Here is a 24,156-nt window from a genome sequence, read left to right as displayed (position 1 = left end):
CTTTGCCATTGCAAATTGGGGTGTGTGTGATTTGTGAGAGTCCACCACTCCTAGCCACTACGCCAGAGGTGGGATCCAGCAGGTTCTCACAGGTTCCCGAGAGTAGGTTACTAATTATTTGTGTGTGCCGAGAGGGGGTTACTAATTGGTGATTTTGCCACGTGATTTTTGCCTTAGTTATGCCCCTCCTCTCAGCAGTAGCACGCAGAACTTGAAGCAGTCTAGCAGGAGGTGCACCGGCGTGCGTGGCAGCCTGCGCCTGCGTGCATTCGTTTCCCGCCCAAGGACCGGCACAGCGGCTGCATCCTTGCCACAGCCCCCCCAGGAATGCCCCGCCCCCAGAATGCCCGGCCACGCCCCCGGCATGCCCCACCCAGCCCCATTGGCGCTACGCCACAGTTTGAATCCCACCACCATGGGAACCTGTTACTAAAATTTTTGGATCCCACCACTGCACTACGCCCTTAATAGCTCTGCGCAAAGAGGCTATCTACATAAATGTTTTAGAAACAGGTTTAGATTGGGAATGATTTATAATGAAATAATGGTGGAGTGTTTGCTTGGCATGCTGAAGGTCCTGGGTTCGATCCCTGGCATCTCAAGTTTAACAGGTGAGGTCATAAGTGATGTGAAAGATCTCCTCTTGAGGCCCTGGACAACCTGCTGCGGCTGCCAATCCGAGGAGACAGGGCTGACTTTGAGAGACCAAGTGCCTGACAGACTCAGGGAATGGCAGCTTCATGCGTTCGTGTGTAAAATACGTGGCCTTTGCAGGTTAAAAAAAAGTCTCATCATACTCCATTCAACGATACAACTCAATGGCTGTGGAGAGGCTCAGAACAAAGGAACTCTGCTCAGTAGTTATTTTATATAAATGCATCTTTCTTCTTGACCAAACTATGGATTCTTTATTGCATTCTATATTCCGATCAATATGTGTCCTCTAGAACATAAGGAAGAGCCTTGCTGGATCAGACCAGAGTCCATCTAGTCCAGCACTCTGCTACCCGCAGTGGCCCACCAGGTGCCTTTGGGAGCTCACAGGCAGGATGTGAAAGCAATGGCCTTCTGCTGCTGCGGCTGCTGCTCCGGAGCACCTGGTCTGCTGAGGCATTTGCGACCTCAGATCAACCTCTCTTGAGCTAATTTTAACCTGTCTTTTCAATTGATATTACCGTAATTTCAAAAGTTTGTATTATTTTTTCAAGTGTGGTTCTTCTAGTAGTTGAATTTATTATAAGGCTATTTTTTTTAATAAATCCCCCGGTGAAGCTGGTACAGTGAAGGCAACTCCTGAATCCACAACCCAGAAAGGCTAGGAAAGGAGCCCCACTTGCCACAAATCAGAAGAAGGAGCAGAATAGCACTGTGCTGCTGTCTTTATGATGGAATTGTGGGAACGGGGAGGAAGCTCCCCGTTTGGTGGGCCACTGCGAGTAGCAGAGTGCTGGACTAGATGGACTCTGGTCTGATCCATCAGGCTAGTTCTTATGTTCTTATGTTCTTAAGCTTATATAAGAGTGGGCCAAAATCCCACCCCCTCCTCTTTTTGACCAACTTGTACAAAAACCCACAGGGGATCAGACAAGGTCCATTTAGAAAAATGGTGAGCTGACGAAAATCCAGATATCTCAAGGCAGGAGGCAAATTTCTGTGCCTCTGTGCTTATAATTCACGGCTAACTTGGTCACATTACATTTTAAAACTAAATATCGTTATCTTTCAAGAGATAATTTTGGATTTAGCTTTACCTTTTCGTTGATGAACTATATTTTTCTTTTATTTTTCTATATCTTTTACAGCAAGTGAACGTTTTTATTGTTTTTATTGTTTCCCTTGAATGCCCTCCATTTTACTATTCTGGAACTTGGGTTGTTTTATTCAATATTTATTATTAGTCTATGACAATCCATCCATCCATCAAATAAAGCTGTCACCTGTTCCCTGGCATATATCCCCCCCCCTTTTTTTATTTTCCCTGTGTAGGTCAGTGAAAGCGAATGGCGAATGCCAGAGGGAAGACAAGATGAAATCGAGGACTGATTTCTGTGGCTAGCATGGAGTTGCTTCAAGTGCACCCGCTGTTCTCTGTCGGACTAGTTCTTATTTCCTCTAGGTTTGCTAAGCTGATTCTCCTCCCCAGGCCACCTTCTCGTCCACTTCTTCCCATCCCCTTTCAATGTATTTACAATCATCTAAATTGAGGGGCACTACTTTTAAAAGCAGTTTAGCATAAGACATCTGGAAATCCAGGGGTGCACACGGCTATCGGGGACTGCCAAGGAGCGTAAGCCACTTACCAGGCGCTTCTTGGGCCGGATGAGGGGCCGGTTCTGCCCATTCATCTTGTGATACAATCCACAAGCATTACAGAGATAGTGGCCGGTGCCATCTCTTCGCCACAGTGGCGTGGCTGTGGCCCCGCAGTTCACACACTCACGTGCCTCTGAGAGGAAAGATGAAGTTAGTCAATGAAAAGGTGACTGAATAACTCACGGAGGGGAATATGCAACTTTTACTTCTGACTTGGTGCTGAGTTGGAGAACACTAAGGAGTTATGCCTAAATGTGTGAATAATCTTTCTGTAAGTTTTATTAATGTTGGAGTGGTAGGAAAGAAATTTGGCCTGTGATGAACTGACTGCTTCACAGACAGCTACAAAATGAAACATATAACACTCCCCCAGACTGATTTGAGGCAAGAAAATGGAGCAGGGGGAAGGCTGAGGCCCCTAATTTTATACTTTGGTCCCAATCCAAATCAGTCCACCTCTCCCCTCGGCACTTTAAAAATTACTCCCACACTCTTGCCTACAAGCAACCAATTGCCTTTGCTGTGAAATTTTCCACCAGTCATTTATAAATGATCCATGTAATCATGTGGAAAGAACCACTGGTTTCTAGTGGTCTTTCTGCAGGGGTGTAACGAGGCAAACTGGAGCCCTGGGCAAAACCTGAGTTGGATGCCCCTCCATGGCCAGCCACACCACCACGACCAAAAAAAATTTTTTTTGCACCAGGTCATTGGTGCCTGCAGGGGGTGCATTTTTAGACATATCTCCGCCAAAATTTCAGCATATCATTAGGAGACTGTCCTTATGCTACCCCCCAGGTTTGGTGCAGTTTGGTTCGGGGGGGCAAAGTTATGGACCCTCAAAACTGTAGCCCCCATCTCCTATTAGCTCCCATTGGAAACAATGGGGGATGGGGGCATCCCTTTTCGGAGTCCATAACTTTGGACTCCCTGAACCAAACTGTACCAAACTTGGGGGGTAGCATAAGGACAGTCTCCTGATTATACTCTGAAATTTTGGTGTTGCTAGCCTAAAAACAGGCCATAAACGGAAAACCACTAAAAATACCCCAAAACGAACCCTGCATTTTTGGTGCCCCCCACAAGGTGATGCCCTGGGCAGCTGCCCACCTTGCCCAATGGGCATTACGCCCCTGTCTTTCTGTCATTGGTTTCATTGTTCAAGCCCTCGGTCTACGGGAGATGGCGTCTTAGGCTGAAATTATACAGTGCTTTTTTCATGAGTTCTCCACAGGGACCTGCAGCCGTACAGCAGCTGCCAGTTCCTGTGGCAACTCATGAGTAAAATATACAGGTAAGCATGATTCTCATGGGTGGAGTCTGCACAGGGCAAATATAACGGACGTAAAGGGCACTATGCAAAACCGTTTGGGAGGGTGTAAGACACTATGCAAACCATTTTGGAGTGGGGGGACAGGTCCCATCCCCAAAACAAATATGGCCTGTTTTATTTTTGAAAATTGCTAAACCAGCGATCCTTTTACAAAATCCCAGGTTGGAGCTGCTCCCAGGCGAACAGGCAGGCAGGAGGTGCTCCCCCCCCCACCATGCCATCCCCAGTCAGGAAGAACCCGCCTGCCATTGCCCCGCCCTTGCAGGGAGGCCCCTTTTTCTTTTATTTTGCGTGTTGAACATGCACAGCTATGCAGGTGCAGCCGATCGTATTGTGGGACGATCGGCATGGCTGTGTGTGTGGGGGGGTGTTCATTTCTGCGTGCCCTCCAGAGCTACACATGTGTGTTGCAAAGAGAGAGAGAGAGAGAGAGAGAGGCGTCTCTGTGCAAAGGTGCAAAAGCAACCCAGATTGTTTCCATGGACTTCAATCACTGCCTGCATAGCTCGCATGTGAACGGGGGGGGGGGGGGCGGGGCGGGGAGGAAATCTGGTTCCTTTATAACAACTGCAACTCATTATACATTTACTGTGCGGAATCGACCATTGGGACAGTGGCAGCACAGGGGGAAGGGGGCCTCTGTCTTCCCTTCATTGAACGGGGCAGGGGATAATCAGGGGCCTCTTCCCCTCACGTTGATTCCCAAGTTAGATTTGGCCCCATTTGTACTTTTTATACCTCAGTTGCCATGTGGACGTTTAGCTGCAGTGCGGCTGCCGCTCTCCCAGAGAATTCATGAAAAAAGGAATGTGTCGTTCGAGCCTCATGCCCCCTAGCGAGGAAGGGGAAGGGCTCCATTTGAGGAACAGCTCCTAAGGGTCTGGGGAGCATAATATTTAAATCATTTGTACATGGGGGGGGGGGTCTTCTGTGAAAGACAAGCGAGAAGCACGAGTGGGGCAAGGAAGCATGTTAGGGCGAGAAATCTTGCCCTAGTGCGCCTCCTCTCTTGGCACGCTGCAAACAGAAAGTGTGTTGGGATCAGATTTCTTACCCTGAGAGGCTTCCTGTCCCACTGCACACCTGAGCAGCGGTGAGTAATTGACCCAGGTAAACCATGTTCTCTTCCCCCCCACAAAAAAAATTAGCACATCAGAAGTGACTTCATGCGGGTGGGTCACCAGGCCAAAAGGAACGGTATTCTGCAAATTCTCAGACTCCTTGAGCTTTCTTGGAGATTCTAGCAGGGCAGCGCCGCTATCACACACCCTTGATCAAAGAACGGTACACTCTTTCTATCTGGCTGGTCGTCCTCTTGCCCCGAGCGCACAACTTTGGGAGGGACGCACATGGAGCTGTGGGGGAGATGGAGACACCCACCCACCCTGCCAGCCAGATTGGCAGAATCAACCCTGGCGATCAATGGGGTCACAGATGCCACAGTCAGATCGCCCTCAGATCCAACTTCAAACTCTTTTTTCCTCACAAAGCCCTATGTAATTGAGCAAAATCTGTCCTTAGTACACACTCGCGTGCACAAACGTACACATATAATAAACAGCGGTTTTGTATTATGCAAAAACTGTCCTCAAATACACACACGTGTGCACCAGCACACACATTATTTTGAGAAGATCAATAAAAATTACTTTTAAAAAGGCAGTCTGATACGATATAGCCAATGCAAATAGCAGTGAGACAACTACTTGGAGGGAGGAGAGGGGGAGTGCATCTGGTCATGGCCAACCCACCCTGTGGGGAGGGGGAGGGAGGGAAAGGAGGTTTTGTTTGCATAGTTATCAAAGGCTCATGGGTATGCTGTTGAAATGCTCACCGTAACTTGAAAACAGAGTCCAAGGCTCTGACCTTGGAGATCAGGGACGTGGCCCCGTCCCCCCTGCTTTTAGCAGGCCAAGTTCTGCCCTGGACGATCTTTTTGAGTTATTGTTGAAATGCTCACCATGACGTGAAAAGATAGTTCAAGGCAGGACAGGGCCTGCTAAAAGCCAAAGGGTGGGGCCGGTCCCTGATCTCCAGGGAGGACCAACTCTGCATCTTCTGTAGGTGGGCATCTTCTGCAGTGGGGATGGGGGTGCCCAGAGGAGGCTTGACTGCTATGACTCTCTGGTCACATGGGGGGGCGATTTTGTGCCCCCCACATGGCCGGATGGTGTACGCCCGGAGACATGGGTTACCCTGTGTCCCTGGGCAGATACGCCACTATCATTCTGTTGTGTGTGAGGGAAGGTTGCCAGCTCCAGCATGGGGAATTGGGGGGCAGTACCTGGCAAGGGTGGAGCAGAGAATGAACAAAGAAGGGTTTGGATTTATAACCCTCTCTTGTCAACCATGAGGAATCACAAGGCAGCTTACAAACCCCTTTCCTTTCCTCTCCCCACAACAGACAAGGTAGGTGGGGTGAGAGAGCTCTGAGAGAATAGTGACTGCTAGCCCAAGATCACCTGGCAGGCATCATGTTGAGGAGGGGGGGGGGCTGGTTTCCAGGCAGAGTCCACTGCTCTTCACCACTACTCCATTTCTAGGGGGAGAGCTCAGTGGGGTACGGCATCACAGCGTCCCCCCTCCAAAACTGCCTTTTCTTCCCGGAGGGACTGATCTCTGTTGACTGGAAATTAGTTGTTATTCCAAAAGAACTCCAGACCCCACCAAAGGGTGGGCAGTCCTAATATAAGGCCCACCACAATTTCTCACCGTTGGGGGACAGCTGCATTGGCCCTCGCAATTTGGGAGAGTATCCAGCTGTCAGAGGGCTGCTAGCAGGTTGGAAGTATCTGTACTCCTGCCCCATCATGTAAGGGGCATGGACCGCTTCAGTTGAACTCCCCAGCGGCTGCAGCTCCGTGTGCGTGGGACTCATCCTCTCCGTCTTCAACATCTCCAAGAACCTGGGGCTCCCCTTCTCTTCGGGGGTCACCTCCTGGGGCGAAGGAGGGCCTTGGAGAGGCGGGTATGACACAGAAGCAGATGTGTAGATCGGAAGTCCGGCGGGAGGTTTCCCAGATGAGCTAGAAGCCCACGCTGCGGTGCTGTAAGGGTGTCCATCCACCCAGGGCAAACCATTGAGAACTGGATACAACTGGCGCACTGTTGGGAGTAGGAAAAAAAACCCTCAGTTGTGTAACATGTGGCTGAGGGTGAGGAGGTGTCGACATTTGAGGCAGTGAGTCCATAGCTCCTTTTGGGCTTACATTTCCAGGATTATCATTGTGCATGTCATCATCTCAGTACACCAAAGACTTGGTTTGGATGAAGAGGCACAGCTACTCTGCCACAGCAATGGCGTGCCAGGGTGGGGGTGGGGGAACAGAGGGGGCCATACCCCGGGAGCCACTTGCAAAGGTCACATTGGGGCCCACATTCAGCTGCCCCTTCCTCCTGAGCCACCCATCTCTGCCCGCTAGAATCCGGCCCGTCGCTCACTCTGCCCCGGCACCTGTGAGGAGGGCACTGTTTGAGGGGGAGGCCGCCATTTTCTGAAGGTACAGCTACCACCGCTGCGCCCCAGCCACTGGCTGGCTTTCCCAGAAGAAGTGCCTACAGTATTATGGAATCTATAGAAAGGGTTCCCTTCTGAAGCAGCAGCTCTAGAAATCCATAGGTTCTAAAATGCTCAGGTGGGGGGGGCAGGAGCACAACGTCCCAGTTTTACAAAATGGAGTAAACGTTTACATCTCCTTTGTTTGTGTGAAAGGGCCACGAGACACTGCAGATTTGTCACCAATTTGCGAATGTCTTCCCTCAAAGTTTCACCAAGAGCACGCTATTCAGACAGCAGGATGTAATCTATCTGGTGGTGGAAAGTGTCGTCAAGTCGAAACTGATGATATGGACCCCTTAGCAGAGGTGGTTTGCCACTGTCTGCCTCTGTGTAGCGACCCTGGACTTCCTTGCTGGTATCCCATCCAAGTAGTAACCAGAGCCAGCCTGGGCCATCCAGACCAGGGAACAGATAAACTGAGGTGGTTTGCCACTGCCTGCCCCTACATAGGAATCCTGGACTTCCTTGTGGTTTCCCATCCCAATGCTGGCCAGGGCCAACCCTCCTTCACTTCCGAGATCTGATGAGACTGGTCTAGCCTGGATCGCCCACATCAGGCCACCCGGGTGCTCTGGGGGTGGGGGGGGAGCTGTTATATTCCTCAGTTGAAGCTATTGGTTTCCCCTTGGAATCACTCCTTATGCTCACAAAGGTGGAAGCCTTCAGACTAGTTAAGAATAGACTCTTGGATCTTGATTTTCATAATTTGACTCTTGCAGCCAAGACAACCTGTTCTCCGACTACATTATTAATCCCATGCGAGCGTGGAATTATGGCAGCATATCTTCGTCTGCTGATTAATCCCACCCAGAGGAGAGCCTTGGCTACTGCAAGATGTAATGTGCTGCCATCAGCTCTGCTGGAGGGAAGATTTAAGAATATGGAACGTTCTAAAAGAGTTTGTTAATGTGAAATACATGAATTCCATTTTCTTGCAATGTTCTCAATGGCGTGAGTGTTATAAGATACCCAATCTCCTGAACAGCTCTGATGTGCTCTTTTGTGAAACTGTTGCAAATTTTATACTGGAAATTAGTAGTTTTAACTGCATTTCTTAACCTTGTTTTGTTTTAAAATTTTGTCCTGTTTTATATGCCAATAAAGGCTTGTGTTTTTGTTATTTCCTCAGAAATAATTCTTCAGATCCAAGGCTTTTGTGGTGATCATGCGGCTTTTACCTGCAAAGTTTAAACATCCTCTCAAAAATTCTGTTTCACAAACTCTAAATACTTGGGATCTGATCCTGTTACTCTTGATATATCCTCCCAACTGACCCTTTTAATACAGGAAGGCCTAATGTGCAGAATTGGGCAGGTGAGGTGCTGAGGTAAATAACATCACTTGATAAATGACATCCTGTTTAGCCTCTATTGAAGCACAGAATGGTTTTTGTCCTCCAGGCCAGCTGGCAACCATAACTGCTGTGGGCAGGAGTGTCCCGCTTCCTGTTCTATTATTTTATTTATTGTATTTTTTTATTTTATTGGAGGTAAACCCCGCCCATTCACAGCCAGTGGGGCTCATGTGTTCCTAACAGCACTTGTGAGGATTTGACTAGATAAGAACTTGACTAGATAAGGTGCAAAGCATCCAAGGAGTTTATATTAAAGTTTAAGAATGTTTACAAAATAGCCTAAATGGCAGCCAATTCTGGGAGGGAAATTTCCTGGAGAACAAGGGGTAGAGCTGGGTGGGTGGGGTTTTGAGACCGAAAGTGGGGTATATGATGCCACAGAGGGCGTTTTCGCACACACTGTTTGTTGCAGATCCAGCATGTGAGTTCGTTGCTGTTTCCCACATTTGTTTGCACACGCTTAAGCCGAAATGTGTCCCGACCCCCCTTCTGTGCCACATTCCAGCCGTTGTTCCACATTTTTCCTGTCGCTCAATACTTCTGCAACTTTCTTGGAAAAACCGGTTTCCCCCCACAATCTGGTGGCTAGGTGCGAAACAAATCTGGAGTAAGCGACAGTCAGGGGTGACGCCCACAGTGTGACGCGATTTGATCCAGCCAATGGGAATGCGATTGGGCTTGCCAGTTGCGCGCGCACATCCCATTGTTCCGCTTGAGTCTCACTCGACTCCCTCCCCTCCTCGCGTACGGTTGTGTGCGCCTGATAGCTCGAGCTACCAAGTCCCCGTGGCACCGTTGCTTTGATACATTTGCAGTACGGTGACTCATTCGGTCGTTTCGCCTCCGTTAACACGGTAGCTCAACAGCCCGTCCACGGAAACGGGATGGGAAGCAATTTGGAAGCCCGCCCCCGGACGGCACCATGATGGCGCGACAGCCAATCAGAGCGGTCGTTTGCGCCGCATTCCTGGGCGATGCAGAAACCCGGGAGTTGCAAAGCAGGCAGAAGATGCGTGACTACCTGGCCATGTGTGAATGCCATCGAGCGACGAAACTGCATCAAAAAGGTCAGGAATCAATGCGGTTTGCTTTTATTCTAGAATAAAAAGTGTGTGCGAAAACGCCCAGAGTTTGCCCTCTGAAGCGGCTGTTTTCTCCAGGGAAACTGACCTCGGTCACCTAAAGATCAGGTGTTATTCCAGGCAATCTCCAGGCCTCAGCTGGAGGCTGGTAACCCTGCTCTGAAGAGCTGGAGTCCACTCTCTGGCGGAAAAGTGCTGTGAAGTCTCAGCCAATTTATAGCAACGTTCTAGGGCTTTCAAGGCAAGAAACTAACCAGTAGTTTGCCATTGCCTGCCTCTGCATAGCAACAACAGACTTCCTTGGTGGTTTCCCACCCAGAGCTGTTCCTACTCAGCTTCCACAGACTCCACGCTCAAATCTCCAGGAATTTCTCAATCCGGAGTTCGTAACCCTATCTCCTGCAGAACAACCTGGTTGCCCACCTGAATCCAAAAACATTTGCTTTAGCTTTTTGTTGGGCTTGACATCATAGCAAGCGCTTGCTCGGGATCATGCCAGCCTCCACGTGGCACTTGAGGATCCCTTGGGATTGCACCTCAACTCCAGACTGCAAAGATCGCTTCTCTTGGATAAAATGCAACGAGGAGGGACTCCGCTGTACCCCACGGTCAATCCCGAACTGTTCCCCCAAATCTGGCAACTCTCCCCTCTATCTCCCATCAGTGGCCACGGGGATCTGGCAGGCCTCGTGCTTGCCCACGGCAGGACTCACCCCTCATTCCCCCTCCCAAGGAGCCATCTGGGATGCCTTGAGTCTCCATACCTCTCATCACTGAAATACTGAGCCTGACCGTCAGAAGCTCCAACGTTCGTGGCTCCTTGTGGTCGAGGCTGGTTTTTCTCAAAACTGCGGCATACAGAGACATACCTGGAGAACTTCTGTACGGTTCAGACATCCGAGAGAAATATGAGGGCCCAGCCCCAGACTCCACACCCTCCGATCCCGCGAAGAAGAGCTCTGGATCCTCACTGGCTTGCAAGGGAGAAGGCTCCAAATAATGGGGGGCAGGTTCCTGCTCCCCCATGGCCGAGTAATCCATTGCCCAAGCTCAGGAGCCTCTCCGGCGAGCCTACAGGGTTAAGAAAGAGGGCATTGTGAGTTGGGAGTCCAATTGAATAATGACAGGATACCCACTTGTGAGCTGCTGGAAAAGGCCTTTATCAAGTCTGTGTTTTGTGGTGCATTGTTGTCCTAAAAAAAGAACACAAACCAGTCATGCCTGCATAAATAGGGTTGCCTCCAGGTTGTGGCTGGAGATCTCCCACTATTACAACTGATCCCCTGCCTGCCTGCCTGCCTGCCTGCCTGCCTGCCTGCCTGCCTGCCTGCCTGCCACGTTCTCTTTGGGCTGAGGAACGTAAGCAGTGGTGGGATCCAAAAATTTTAATAACAGGTTCCGACGGTGGTGGGATTCAAACAGTGGCGCCGCCACACACATGCACCTCCACTCCCTATTGGGCAGGGAGGTTGCTTTAGTAACCCCTTCTCGGCACTCAGAAAAAACTAGTAACCACTTCTAGAGAAGTGGTGACAACTGGTTGGATCCCACCTCTGAACGTAAGGAGAGTCCTCCTGCTAGGTCAGATTGGTGGTCAGTCTAGTCCAGCATTCTGGTTCACACACAGACCAAGCAGTTCCTCCAGAGATCCAACCACAGGGCAGAGAGGGCGAGGCCTTCCCCTGATGCTGCCTCCTGGACTGAGCCGTAGCTTTTCTAATCTGGAGGAACCGGGTTTGATTCCCTGCTCTGCTGCTTGAGCTGTGGAGGCTTATCTGGGGAATTCAGATTAGCCTGTGCACTCCCACACGCGCCAGCTGGGTGACCTTGGGCTAGTCACAGTTCTTCTGAGTCCTCTCAGCCCCACCCACCTCACAGGGTGTTTGTTGTGAGGAGGGACGGCAAGGAGATTGTCAGCCCCTTTGAGTCTCCTACAGGAGAGAAAAGGGGGGGTATAAATCCAAACTCTTCTTCTTCTTCTCTGTAGAACAGCGCCTGGGGCTCACCCTGCCCCCAAATTTCCCATAGGATTCGGAGCAGAGGGACAGCTGAATGCCAGCCAGCTGAGGCCAGCAGTGTCAAACGGGTCTGCACTGCTCCCAAGCTCCACAGGGGCGGGCCAAGCCCCGCCTTCAACTGCGCCCCTGTCCTGAACTCGGGTGGGTGGGTGGGTAGGGGGACACAGTTGCAAGGGGGATACAGCCCTGCATTGCACCCCCAAGAAGTGGCGGCTGGGGCTCAAGCCTCCCCCACCTCTTCACTATGCCACTGCTGCTGCAACCGGGATTCAGAGGTTGACTGCCCCTGGATGTGGAGGGTTACTTTAGTCACGATTGCTACTAGCCACATATAGACCTCTCCTCCATGAATCACTCTAATCCCCTTTTAAAGCTGTCTAAGCCCGTGACCATCATGGTAATGAATTCCTCATTTGAATCACTTGCTGTGTAATGAAGTAGTTCCTTTTGTCCATCCTGAATCTACTGCCCATCCACTTCATTGGATGCCCTCAAGTTCTAACATTTTGCAAGTGGGAGAAAACGTCCCTGCAGGAAACTGTGCAGGCCCTTGTCCTTCGCCATCCTTCTGGGCCTACTAAAGTTCCCCCTTCCCCCCCCCCCCAATGGTAGTTGGATCGGCTGCCAGGCCTTATCGTCCCATCTCTGCAGCCTGCTCCGGCCCAGGCTCCTTAAAGCTTTTGAAATCACCCTTGAACAGATGCCAGCTTCCTTCAGACTCTGTGGGCCACGGCCATCTTCTGATTCACTTCCTCCCCCTTCCACCCCGGGGGGCTTTCAAAGACCTTGTTGATCCTCCAGTGTGGGAGGTGAATGGAATCAATGCTGGGATTTGTGCACATGACATATTTGCATAGTTCTATTTTACAGCTGGTGCCCCACTTTGCAAATCCCGAGGAATCTTGGGGGGGCCTTACGAAAGGTTTTTAACCCACGTAATAAAAATGATAGTTGATATGATAAACAGTTCTGATGGGTAGCTGCTAAAAACAGAGGGAAGGTAGCACGATATAACCAGATCTTATCAACTCTCAAGCTAAGTGGAGTTGGTACCTGGATGGGAGACTACAGAGGCAGCCAGTGGCAAACCACCTCACTAGCCCCTTGCTGGGGTCGTCAAAAGTTGGTTGTTGTGACCTAACGGCACTTATGTATGTAGCTAACAACAGAAATGCACAGCAATTCAGAAGCATGTTTTAAGACCCATAATGGATGGGCAGGGTGTAGCCTAGAAGATCTGACTCTCCCAAGTCCAAAGCGGATGATTGATTACTTAAGCTCATTTACGTGTCATATTACCCCCTTTTCCTCTTGTCCATTTTTATCCTCACAACAACTCGGCGAGGCAGGCTAAGCTGAGAGTGTGACTGGCCCAAGTCTTCGGCCAAATTTGAGCCTGCCACTCTCAGATCCTGGTCTGACACTCTAACCACTAGACAATGCTTTCCCAATACTTGCTACCTCAGCACCTTCTCTGCATCCCCTGCAGCTGGGTGGGGTGTTCCACCCTCCCTCCTGGGCTCCCTGCAGTGGGCAGGGGGGGCGCTTGGAGGAGGCTTGATTGCAGACTGAAAAAGCAGAGCCTCCCTGTTTCCCGGAGGGAGGCTGGCTCTCTGGTCAGGCTGGGGGCTGATTTTGCGGGGGGGGGGGACGTGACCAGATGGTGAGTGCCTGGAGACACAATCAACAATCAAATGTAAGGTGCAGGTTGTGCTTCGTTCCTACACACACAGTGCCTGTTTGGATTGGGTCTCCGATGCACACACAGGAGGGGAATCTGTCTTCCCTCTGGAATCATTTTCTGGGCTGAATCTGTCTGGGGGACGTCATTTGGACAGCCAGGGGAACCTACATATCCCGTAGAATAAATGTCAGCTTCCCAAATACTTTTATTATTTGTTTGTTTCATTTATACTCCACTTTTCTCCACCATAGGAACCCAAAGTGATTTACATCATTTTCCTCTGCTCCATTTTATCCTCACAACCCCCCTGTGAGGTAAGTTAGGCTGAGAACGGATGACTGGTGCAGGGTCACCCAGAGAGCTTTCGGGGCACGAATGGAGAGTTGAACCTGAGTCGACTCCCAGATCCTAGCTGCACTTGCTTTAAGACCTCCTGGGTGTGTATCATGTTGAGAAAATGTGTGCGTGGGGGGAGGGGGTTGGGGGGGTTGGGAGGAGAATGAATGAATGAATGAATTTACGTGTGCTCTGGTCCTGACCCAAACAGGGCACCACAAGCAAGAACCCACAACTCACATCTGGCTGTTACACAGGCTAAGGACCGCAACGCCAACCTGTGTATTCTGTAATGTTTAGAGTTGCCAGTTTGGGGCTGGGAAATGCCTGGAGATTTTGTGGGTGGATCCTGAGGAGGGCGGGCTTTGGGAAGGGGAGGGGCCTCAGTGGGCTATAATGTCGTAGCATCCATCCCCCCTCCAAAACAGCCATTTTCTCCAGGTGAACTGAACAGTTATAATTCCAGATGATCTCCAGTCACCACCTGGAGGTTGGCAGCCCTAAATGTGTGGATCGGTGTCATGGAGATTCCTTCATGAAATCATCATACATGTGTTATATGCTGAACCCCAGCAAAAGCACACGCGTGGTACCCCTGTTTACCCGGAACAGATAGTCCCGATTTGGGGGTATCCTTCTGCTGGTAAAACATTCTCTCTGGCTAGTCCTTAGGTTCTATGTGGGGTGAATTGGGGATTATTTTTCTGAATAGTGGCTTCCTATCTGTACTGAAACTTTTCTTTTCAAGTTCTCAGTCCTCTTCTCTGCCCATCCCTTAAAGGGTGGCTGACACTGTCCCGAACATGCGTGTAAACATGCGTGCATAAGCGCAGCATTCTAGGAAGCGACTTCTCTTCCTGCCAACTGCCCACAATAACTGCCTATCAAGATAATAAATGTTGCTGAACGTATTTGAATTGCAGCCATTCTATAATAAGTACAACCAGATCTATTGTCAGATTAAAGTATCCTGTTATACATCCGTAGAAACCGGTGACTAATACTCTGAGTTGCAGAAGGCAGGACAGGGTACAGGGGAGTAGATTAATTGATTGGTTTTGTTTATATATTAGAAGAAGAAGAAAAGTTTGGATTTATACCCGCCTGGGAGTAAGGAGTTTCAAAATGGCTGACAAAGTCCTCCCCCTCCCCACAACAGACACCTTGTGAGGCAGGTGGGGCTGAGAGAGTTCTGAGAGAACTGTGACTGGCCCAAGGTCACCCAGCAGGCTTCATGTGGAGGAGTGGGGAATCAAACTCCATTTTCTGGATTAGAGTCCACTCTTAACCATAACTCTTAACTCTACCATACCCAATTTTCATTGTTCAAGATGGCCCACAATAAGAGTTAAAAACTATTTTCAGGTAAAAGCAAAAATAAAAGGGTCAACCCCAATTCTCCCTTCCCTTACAAGACGTCTGCCATTTAGGAAACCCCCCCCCCCGATTCTGCAGGGCCAGTAAGATTGAGGACAGTGATGGTATTTATCTATCCCTGGCTGACACCCCCTTTCCCCCCTCCCTATTTCCTCCCATCCTTGCTGGACTTTATATTTTACATTATATAATAGTGCTACAATTGAGTTGTTATGTTGTTATATGCTGCTGTGTAATATTTTAACAAATTCATTCTATGGAGGAATGACGAAGTAAACCACTCCAAGCCCCTTCAAATAAGGTGGGGGAGAGGAGCAGTCTAATAAATCAAAGAAAGAAAGAAAGAAAGAAAGAAAGAAAGAAAGAAAGAAAGAAAGAAAGAAAGAAAGAAAGAAAGAAAGAAAGAAAGAAAGAAAGAAGGAAAGAAGGAAAGAAGGAAAGAAGGAAAGAAAGAAGGAAAGAAGGAAAGAAAGAAGGAAAGAAGGAAAGAAGGAAAGAAGGAAAGAAATATAAATAAAGTCCCTGGCAAACACGCAAGTCTTGCGGCACCTCTCAAGATCTTTGGGAGTGGGACAGCTCACCTCTTCAGGGAGCCCATTCCACAGCGCAGGAGCTGTGACGGAGAAGGCCTGGGCTCCGGTGGGTGCCAGATCGGCCACCCTAAAATGGTGGAGTAGCCAACAGGAGGCTCCCTGGCTGATTCTGCACAGGCAACACTGATGTGTGTTAAATGAACTCATATGGCCTGTGCCGCAGTTTGCACAGCGGGTGCAGGGACCAGTCGGGACCACTGTTTCCCTGAGAATCCCCCCACCCGAGAATCCACTCCCACCCGAGAATTCCGCTGAGTATCCCACCACCCACATACCGGCACAACATGGGGGCTGCCTATTAGAGAATCCACTCTAATCCAACATAATGGTGGATGGAAGGGGGTGGGAACAGAATGCTTCCTGCTTGCTGTAGTTCGCCCAGGCAAACAGGAAGCGTCTGAAACTGGGGTTGAAGAAAAAGTTGCTAACTAACTACTGTCATTTAACAGTCATCTATAACAGGTTAGAAGTGTTTGGGGGGGGGGGCAAGTTCTGTGGGAACTTCTCCTGCATAACACTTTTAAAAAGGGCCTGAACCCATTCTATTTGGCCTGTGCAGATTCACCCCCCAACGACCAGGGTTGGAGCACAGGGACACCCAGAAGGAGCTGTGAGTCCCAGGTCATGAAGGCCTTGAAATCTTTCCGTCTCCAGAGCAGGGAGGGGTCCCCAGCCTTTTTGAGCCCGTGGACACATCTGAAATTCTGAAAATGGCATGGTAGGCGCCGTGACTGCTGCAAGAGGTGGAGCCAGCCACAAGAGGATTGCTGCAGCCACAATGTGGATCCTTGGGGTGTGGAGGCAGCGGCTGCCAATCAAATCTCCAATCATCAGTCGGAAGGCTTGCTGGACAGAAGCCCTACCTGGTCCCTCCCGCTTTCTAAAAATCCTTGGAGGATGCCAAAAACGGGGTCGGTAGATGCCATGGCACCCACGGGGACCACGTTGGGGCCCTCTGCTCCAGAGTATTACACCCCAAATTATGTTCAAAGCAACTCTACTTTGATACACATAAAGATATTTAAATTACGAAGCCACCCCTCACAATAAAAACAACCTGGATTTTGTTAAAAACATTGGGGGTGGGATATGCCTTTTCTTGGATGTTCCTAGATCTAGGATACCCAGAACTCAGATCACTTGTTTCAGGAATTTATTAGGATTAAAAATATGGGATACGCAACAATATGGTGGTCATGCTGCCGCTCTTTGTTTTCTCAAATCCACCAACCCTGGTAGTGTATTCTTACAGAAAGTGATTTCAATCTAACAAAGCTTGTAATGTCTTGTTTAAGCTGGAAGAAGAAATAGAAATGTAGATGTCTCTTTCACAAAGGATGATACTCTAATAAGCAATCAGCATTTGCTTTAAAGAAGGATAATTAATTCCCTGTCCTGGATGGTCGAGGCTATGTCAGTCTCCTTAGATCTGGAAAGCAAGATTAAATTAGAAGGGGAGATCACCATCTGGAAAGCAAGATTAAATTAGAAGGGGAGATCACCATCTGGAAAGCAAGATTAAATTAGAAGGGGAGATCACCATGGATTGCTACGTAGAAGACAGGCAGTGGCAAACCACCCTGTTTATCTCTGGCCTTGAAAACCGTATGGAATCACCATATGTAAGCTGTGACTTAGTGACACTTTCCACCATCAATACTCTCAACATCTTTGCGGTTTATAGCATAGCCAGGAAGAATTGTGGGAACATCCACGATTCGTCACTGTTGAAAAGCAGCGTTATGTACTCTTGTTCTTACAATTGCTTACAACTCACTTACTCACGAGTTGAGCTCCAGCTTCTCTTCGCTGCCCTCCCTTGCACCCTGGCTTCTGGGCAGGGAGGAGGAGCCGTGGCAGCCGGGGCTCCCAGGCCTGCCCTCTGCAGCTGAGAGAGGCAGGACTGGGAGCACCATCGGTGGCTCCATTTGGTCATGTGGGGGGCTATCCGGCGCCCCCATGTGACCAAAAGGCATGCCCCCGGGGACATGGGGTACCCCATGTCCCTAGGGCCATACGCCACCAGCCTACCCCCACTTCTGGGTCACTCCCAGTGGGTCACAAGATTGCCAGCTTTTTTGAAAAATCATTTAAATTTTTGTATTGATATTTCTCATATCACTATTTCGATGGCTTCTTATTATTATTGTGTTTCCAAAAAGCCAGCTGTCGATCCTCCAGAAATGCCTGCAAAGGGGGAGGAGGGGAGAGACCAGAAACAGTAGAAATCCCAAACCAAGGGCTTTGCCTGCTCTCAAGAACTGCAGGGCTTCTGGGATCTGCGGCGGCATTGCGTGTCTGCGATGAAAACTCTGCCACGAAGGAAACATATCCTCCTTGTGGGGCAGAGCACCAGTGTATAATCAACCTAAGGGGTTATACCTGAATGTCTCTCCCAACCCCAACCTTCGCCCTCCTCCAGTCCCACCCCCAAATCTCCAGGAAGTTCCAGAGCTGGCAACCCTAAAAACCCACACCGCAGTACACCTGTAAAGGAACCTTACCAACTCCAGTTTGGGAAATTCCTGGAGACTTAGGGGCCATGCCTGAGGAGGACCGTGTGCTCAGTGAGAATGTGACATCATCACTTTAGGATTTCCATTTCTCCTCTCTGATGTCCATAGAAATCCCCCTCGGAAGTTGCCATTTCCTCTTGATGCCAGGTGGGGTTTGGATATCTCAAGGCAGAAAATGCAGAGGGAATACAAGCTGGTCCCTGTTTCAACAGTGCAGTGTTGCAGGCTATGCAACCCTATAACGCAGCCCCAAACCTGCCTACTCTTGACAATATACACATCCCACTCCAAAGCAACGCTGGCACAAAGTTCTGTGCCACAAACGTCAGCAATATCACCTTATCAGTGGGCCACGCCGGGTCCTTATCAGCAGGAATTAAATTTCCTTTTGAATATTCTCATTTCAACCAAAATTACAGTCCTGCCAACTAAGCAAACCCCATTTGCTACACTTCTATTATTGGAGGGGGGGAGAGACGGGGCTGGGCATGGGGGCCCCAGAGATTATCAAAGCTTATCGCCAGCTCTGGCTCCAGATAACAAATGCCCCACAGATAGTATTTATCTGGGCACTCAGGCTATAGAATCTGAGGCAGCAATTTTGATCCATCCTGAAACTGAGCAGATGTGCCGTCTACAGAGAAACCGGCCTGCATTTCAACCCACTGCTTCCCCCCACACACCAGAAACTCCAGAGGTGCCATGGACCTTTGCAAAGAACCCGGGTGCCTGAGCACTTCGGCAGAAGGTAAACTGACAACTGGACGGGGGAAGACTTGGAAATCCTGGCTTTGTTCTCATTGACTGTACCCTTCTCTCTTTAAACTAGTCCTAGGTTTGGGCAGTGCCGGCAGTGGCGGTGAACCTTTGGCACTCCAGATGTTATGGACTACAATTCCCATCAGCCCCTGCCAGCATGGCCAATTGGCCATGCTGGCAGGGGCTGATGGGAATTGTAGTTCATAACATCTGGAGTGCCAAAGGTTCACCACCACGGGGCTAGAGTGTCGGACCAGACTCTGGGAACTCCAGGTTCGAATTCTCATTCTGCCACGAACTTGCTGAGTAACCTAGGGCCAGTCACTCACTTTCAGTGTAACCAACCTCACTGGGTTGTTGTGATAAAATGCGGAAAGGAATGCTTTTTATGCTCTTAACCCCTGAAAAGGAGGGCAGGATAGAAATGAAGTAGATAAGATTATACCAGGGCACAATCCTGGCCGGGTGCAAAGGCAAGAAGGGAATCCCATGGGTGGGAATTGCAGTCTGCTCCCTCCTGAATTGCAGTCTGCTCCCTCCTGATTTTCCTGCCAAAAGGTATATTTTATCAGGACAGTGCTTAAAATGAGATGCGAATGCACTGACCTCTGGGCCAGAAAGAGTGAAGGTAGTTCACTACAAAAAGAAATAAACAGATACACCCCGTTACTACTTTGGCCTTGTTTAAGTCTCTCTGAGAGGATCCCCGCTGCCTCTGTTTTCTTTGCTTGGTAAAAATCCCAGAAAGGTACCTGCCTGTGTTGCTGTGTAATCCTGAGCAAGACTCCTTGGGGTCACGAGGACTTACTCCCAGGCAAGCATGTCAAAGATTGCAACCTCCGTCTGCTGCAGCAAATCTTGCCCCATCTGAAAGATGAACAAGGTTTTCCCAGCATAAGCTCTTATGGCTTGCAGTCTACCCAAGAAGGATTGCGATGGGGTTGAAAAGCGCTGCTTAGGTGCAGCTGACTTATGCCGATCTCAGAGTGGTTTCCAAGGTAATACGGCTCATTCCGCACATGCAGAATAATGCACTTTCAAACTGCTTTCAGTGCTCTTTGAAGCAGTGCGGAATAGCAAAATCCACTTGCAAACAGTTGTGAAAGTGGCTTGAAAACGCATTATTTTGCCTGTGCGGAAGGGGCCTAAGAGACAAACCTTGGAAATGTTTAGCAGCGTTGCCTGCCTCAGTGGACAGATTCTGGACTTCCTTGGTGGTCTCTCATCCAAAAGCTAACCAGGCTGACCCTGCCTGGTTTTCAAGATGTGAAGATGTGACTAGTAGGCTACTCTGGGCCATCCTGGTCAAGGCAAGAGATAAATAGAGGTGGTTTGCCATTGCAAACCACCTGCACGGCAACCCTGGACTTCCTTGGTGGTCTCTCATCCAAGTACTAGCCAGGGTCGACCCTGCTTAGCTTCAGAGATGGGGTAGCCTCAGCCAGCCAGATCAAGACAGGAAAAAGGCTGGAATAAAATCTCATGAAGGTGCCGCTGGACTCTGATTGGTTCACTCCCCCACCTGCTTTTCCTGTACCATGTTTTGCAAATCCCATCACGATCCCTTTTCTGGTGCTTTTTTTATTACTTCAGTTTCAAATGTGCCAGGCTTTAGTTTATAAGATTTTGCTTCGATATAAAGATCTTTCTCTCCCTGGAGCGGTTGTGCGCATGGATGCGTGGGGTGGGCAGCAGCATTTCCATATTTGGTGCCCTGTGGTCACAATGAGAGGGAGTTCGAAGGGAGGTCCCCGGTGTAAATGTCATTTTGTCAATGATCTTCCTAAGTGGTCTTAAGGAACCCACCCCCACCCCCCACACATGTGAACATGGAGATAATAGTATCTACACGTTTATGGCAGTTAGAGGATTGCTAATAGAGGCAAAGTTCTTTATGTAAGTGCTCCATGTTAGTACTGTTGTTATGATACACAATACGATTATCAGTTGCCCTCCATTAGGATTTAGTATGCATGCTGTCTTGTAAGGGAAAGGGTTAGACTGGAATTGGTGGGATTTAATCACAAGACAATGAGTTTCGAATGCAGATGCCAATCCCGTTCTGCAGATAAGGGGCTTCAGCAAAGTTTCAGAGAGGATTTGAATATTGATCCCAAAATTTTATGTCACTCGCCGAGACCATTCATCTCTCCCAGTTGAGAGATTTCCCCATTTAAGGCTTAACAGCCTGATCATATGTTTGTTCACTCAGAAGTAAGTCCAACGGAGTTACACCAAAGTTACAGCCAAGAATCTTGTACAAAGTACAAAGTTACAGCCCAAAATCTGCTTTGGGTGAAGCATGGGGTCCAAATTCCTTCCATCATTTGACTCCCAAGTCAGCTACAGTTCTAGGCAAATTTACCAGCTGCCCAGGATCTCCTGTGAACTGGAAGCGTCTGCTGGGTCCATGGGATCAAGAACATTTGCAGTTGGTCAGCGCAAGAGAAGTTTACTTCTCACTGAAAAGCTGGGAAATGTGTTTAGCTGGAGCTCTAATAATATTGTCTGGGATTTCTTCAGGGAATATTGGGGAACTATTTTGCCACTCATCCACAGCTGGCTCTCTGTCCTGCCCCCAATAATTTATTAGTAGTAGCATTATTATTATTATTATTATTATTATTAGTAGTAGTAGTAGTAGTAGTAGTAGTAGTAGTGAGTTGTTTTTACAAAAAAATGAAGCAACTCATTATTGTTGTCATTGTTAAGAATAAGAATACTGAGTTGTTTTACCAGGAAAAATAAATGAAAGGCATGCATAGTTCTTCCCTTCTCTGATCTATCCTCATAGCAACCCTGCGAGGTAGGCCTCCCCTCCCAATACTGTGGCTTTCTGTGCATTTTAGATGAGCCAGCACTGCAGTGGTTAGAGCGTTGGACTAGGATCTGGGAGACGCAGCTTTTAAATACCCTCCTTGCTATGGAAGTTCACTGGGATCCCTGGGGCCAGTCTCCCAGCCTAAGCTCCCTCACAGGGTTGTTTTGAAGATAAAACGAAGAACAACATAAGTCACTTAGAGACCCCCATGGGAAAAAAGAGGTATATAAATGAAGGAAATGCATCAGTCCAAGCGTGTATATCCTATACCTTCCTTCCCTTCTCTGTCAAATGTTGACCTTCTTGTCTTCGTTGGATTAAACCTTCTATTCCTCCATGGCAATCCCTCCATTTTCTGGACAAACACTCCCTGTGCCGTCGGTTTCTGAGGGCAGGTTTCTTATTGTTGCCCCATTTTGCCAGACTTTGCCACTTCTCACCCACTCAAAGGTTCTCCCAACGCAACCACCAGCAGCTTATGGTCGAAGGCTTTCACGGCTGGATTCAACTGGTTGTGGTGGGTTTTCCGGGCTGTGTGGCCGTGGTCTGGTGGATCTTGTTCCTAACTGGACACAGTGCGTAACAGACTTCCCTCTGCGATACACCTCTGAAGATGCCAGCCACAGATGCAGGCGAAATGTTAGGAACAAGCTCCACCAGACCACGGCCACACAGCCCGGAAAACCCACCAGAACTACCACCAGCTGGTTTGCTTCTGCGCATTCCTTCCTAGTCCCTTTCATTCTCGGTCTCAAAGGAACGCTTGCCTTCTCGCTGCCCGATCTCAGCGCAAAGCCTTATCTCTTCTGTGCTCCCTTTTTGCTGTCTGACAGTAACAGAAATGTGAGAACTGAGCCCTGGGGCTCCTCACGATCCTGTACATATTTACTAAGAAAGACATCCCTCCAAAGAAAATGGAAACTACTCCGAAGTAAGAGCAGGGAGGGATTCCAGGCCATTCTTCCCCAGTGTTCTTACAAAGACATTTTTCTTGGGATTCTTCCTCACAGCCAAAACTGCTATTTTCTCTCTAATAAGACATAGAACCAGAAACCATTAATGAATCAAGTCCATCAGTAAATCTGCTTACTCTCTTCTCCCTTCACCACAGTTTGTTAGGACACATTTTGACTTGTTGAATGTTCCTATTTTGATGTGACTCAAATTACAGCAAACCCCGCAGATTTGTGGCAGGCAGTCCGTACCTGACCCCGCTGTGAACTGCTCAAGTCCAGCATTTTTGAGCCAGAGCAGTCAATCCTAGCATGTTTATGTCAGTGGTAGAGGATCTGCTTGGCAGGCGGGAGGTGCCAGGTTCGATCCCTGGCATCTGCAGTTAAAAAGATCGGATGGCAGGTGATGTGACCTGAGACACAGGAAAGCCGCCACCAATCAGAATAGACAGTAGTGATCCTGGTTGACACTTTTATTTGGGCAACGTGTGTCTCCCACACCTCTTCACTGGAAGTGACAGAAAGCAAACAGAACATACACCTGTGCTACCATGTCTGACTACCCATGAAGACGCTCCTGGCCACAAGAAATCTACTAATACCAGAAATCGCTGCCACCAGGTTGAGCCTTGGAACCTCATTTTCATTGCCGTGCCAAATAAATTCAAGCTTCTTGCTATATGCACAGCTCCCTGTGAGGAACAACCACCAGGCCCAATAGCTGGAGCACGGGAGACCTCTTTCTTTTCAAGTCTCTCATTCTCCACTCTCTGCCTGCAGTCCAGTCTCATCTTCCGACATCCCTTTCCCCAGTTCCCTCGATCTGTTAGGCCCCTTCCAGACCTCACCCTCCAAACACAAATCAGCAATTAGTGCCGGATCATGGCCAGGCATTGGGCTAAAGACTGACCTGGCACTGGACACAAACCTTGGCCTCTTTTTGGAACGTGCCGGGGTCCACGAAGCCCAGGTGTCTGGGAGAAAGGGCTAGATCCGTACCGGAGAAAGTTTCTCCCTGCTTGCCGCTCCTCTCTGTCGATCTGCCACCAAGGAGTCCTCTTACGAGGTCCCAGACTGTCTTGGTGGCAGAGAGAGAAAGTGCAAAAACAGAAAAAAAGGAGGAGGAGACCGACGGCCAACAAAATATGACACAGCAACCACCCAAGCGGTGTCTCCGCCTCCTCCAGAAAGGACTGGCCAGGATGGCGAAGAACAAGGAGAGGGAAGAAGGGTGGGAGGGGTAGACCCCCACCCCTCCCTATGAAGGTCAAAGGAAATTAACACCCTCCCTGAGAAATCCATGAAAGGAAGGAGCTACATCATAGTGGGAGAAAAAGACCCCAAAGTTTATAGCAACATCTGGCAAGGGATAAGTGTTCTGTGGGTTGGTGCTGGGGACCAGAAGCTTAATTTCCTAATTCTCTTCCCGATCTCTAGGGAAACTTTGGGGATTTAGGT

The 24,156-nt window shown here is 49.1% G+C and overlaps 1 protein-coding gene across 5 annotated transcripts in view; it reads right to left on the bottom strand.

The window, feature by feature from the left end:
• The window catches only part of GATA1 (GATA binding protein 1), a 31,957-nt gene extending 8,169 nt beyond the window's left edge, over nt 1-23,788 (bottom strand). The window contains exons 1-5 of one of the 5 annotated variants that reach the window (XM_048490741.1): nt 23,609-23,788; nt 19,677-19,791; nt 10,511-10,712; nt 6,359-6,751; nt 2,301-2,446 (exon numbers count right to left, since the gene is read on the bottom strand). In XM_048490741.1, coding sequence (XP_048346698.1) covers nt 2,301-2,446; nt 6,359-6,751; nt 10,511-10,682 — 711 coding nt within the window. In that variant the 5' untranslated portion in view covers nt 10,683-10,712; nt 19,677-19,791; nt 23,609-23,788. The remainder of the gene's footprint in view (nt 1-2,300; nt 2,447-6,358; nt 6,752-10,510; nt 10,713-19,676; nt 19,792-23,608) is intronic. The other 4 variants (XM_048490742.1, XM_048490744.1, XM_048490743.1 and 1 more) reach the window with 4 other exon arrangements.
• Nucleotides 23,789-24,156: the final 368 nt, after the last annotated feature.

The sequence above is a fragment of the Sphaerodactylus townsendi genome, linkage group LG03 (genome assembly GCF_021028975.2).
Source record: "Sphaerodactylus townsendi isolate TG3544 linkage group LG03, MPM_Stown_v2.3, whole genome shotgun sequence".
Classification (NCBI taxonomy): Eukaryota; Metazoa; Chordata; class Lepidosauria; order Squamata; family Sphaerodactylidae; genus Sphaerodactylus; species Sphaerodactylus townsendi.
Note: the sequence above shows the minus strand (reverse complement) of the source record. Positions and strands in the feature narration are given on the sequence as shown.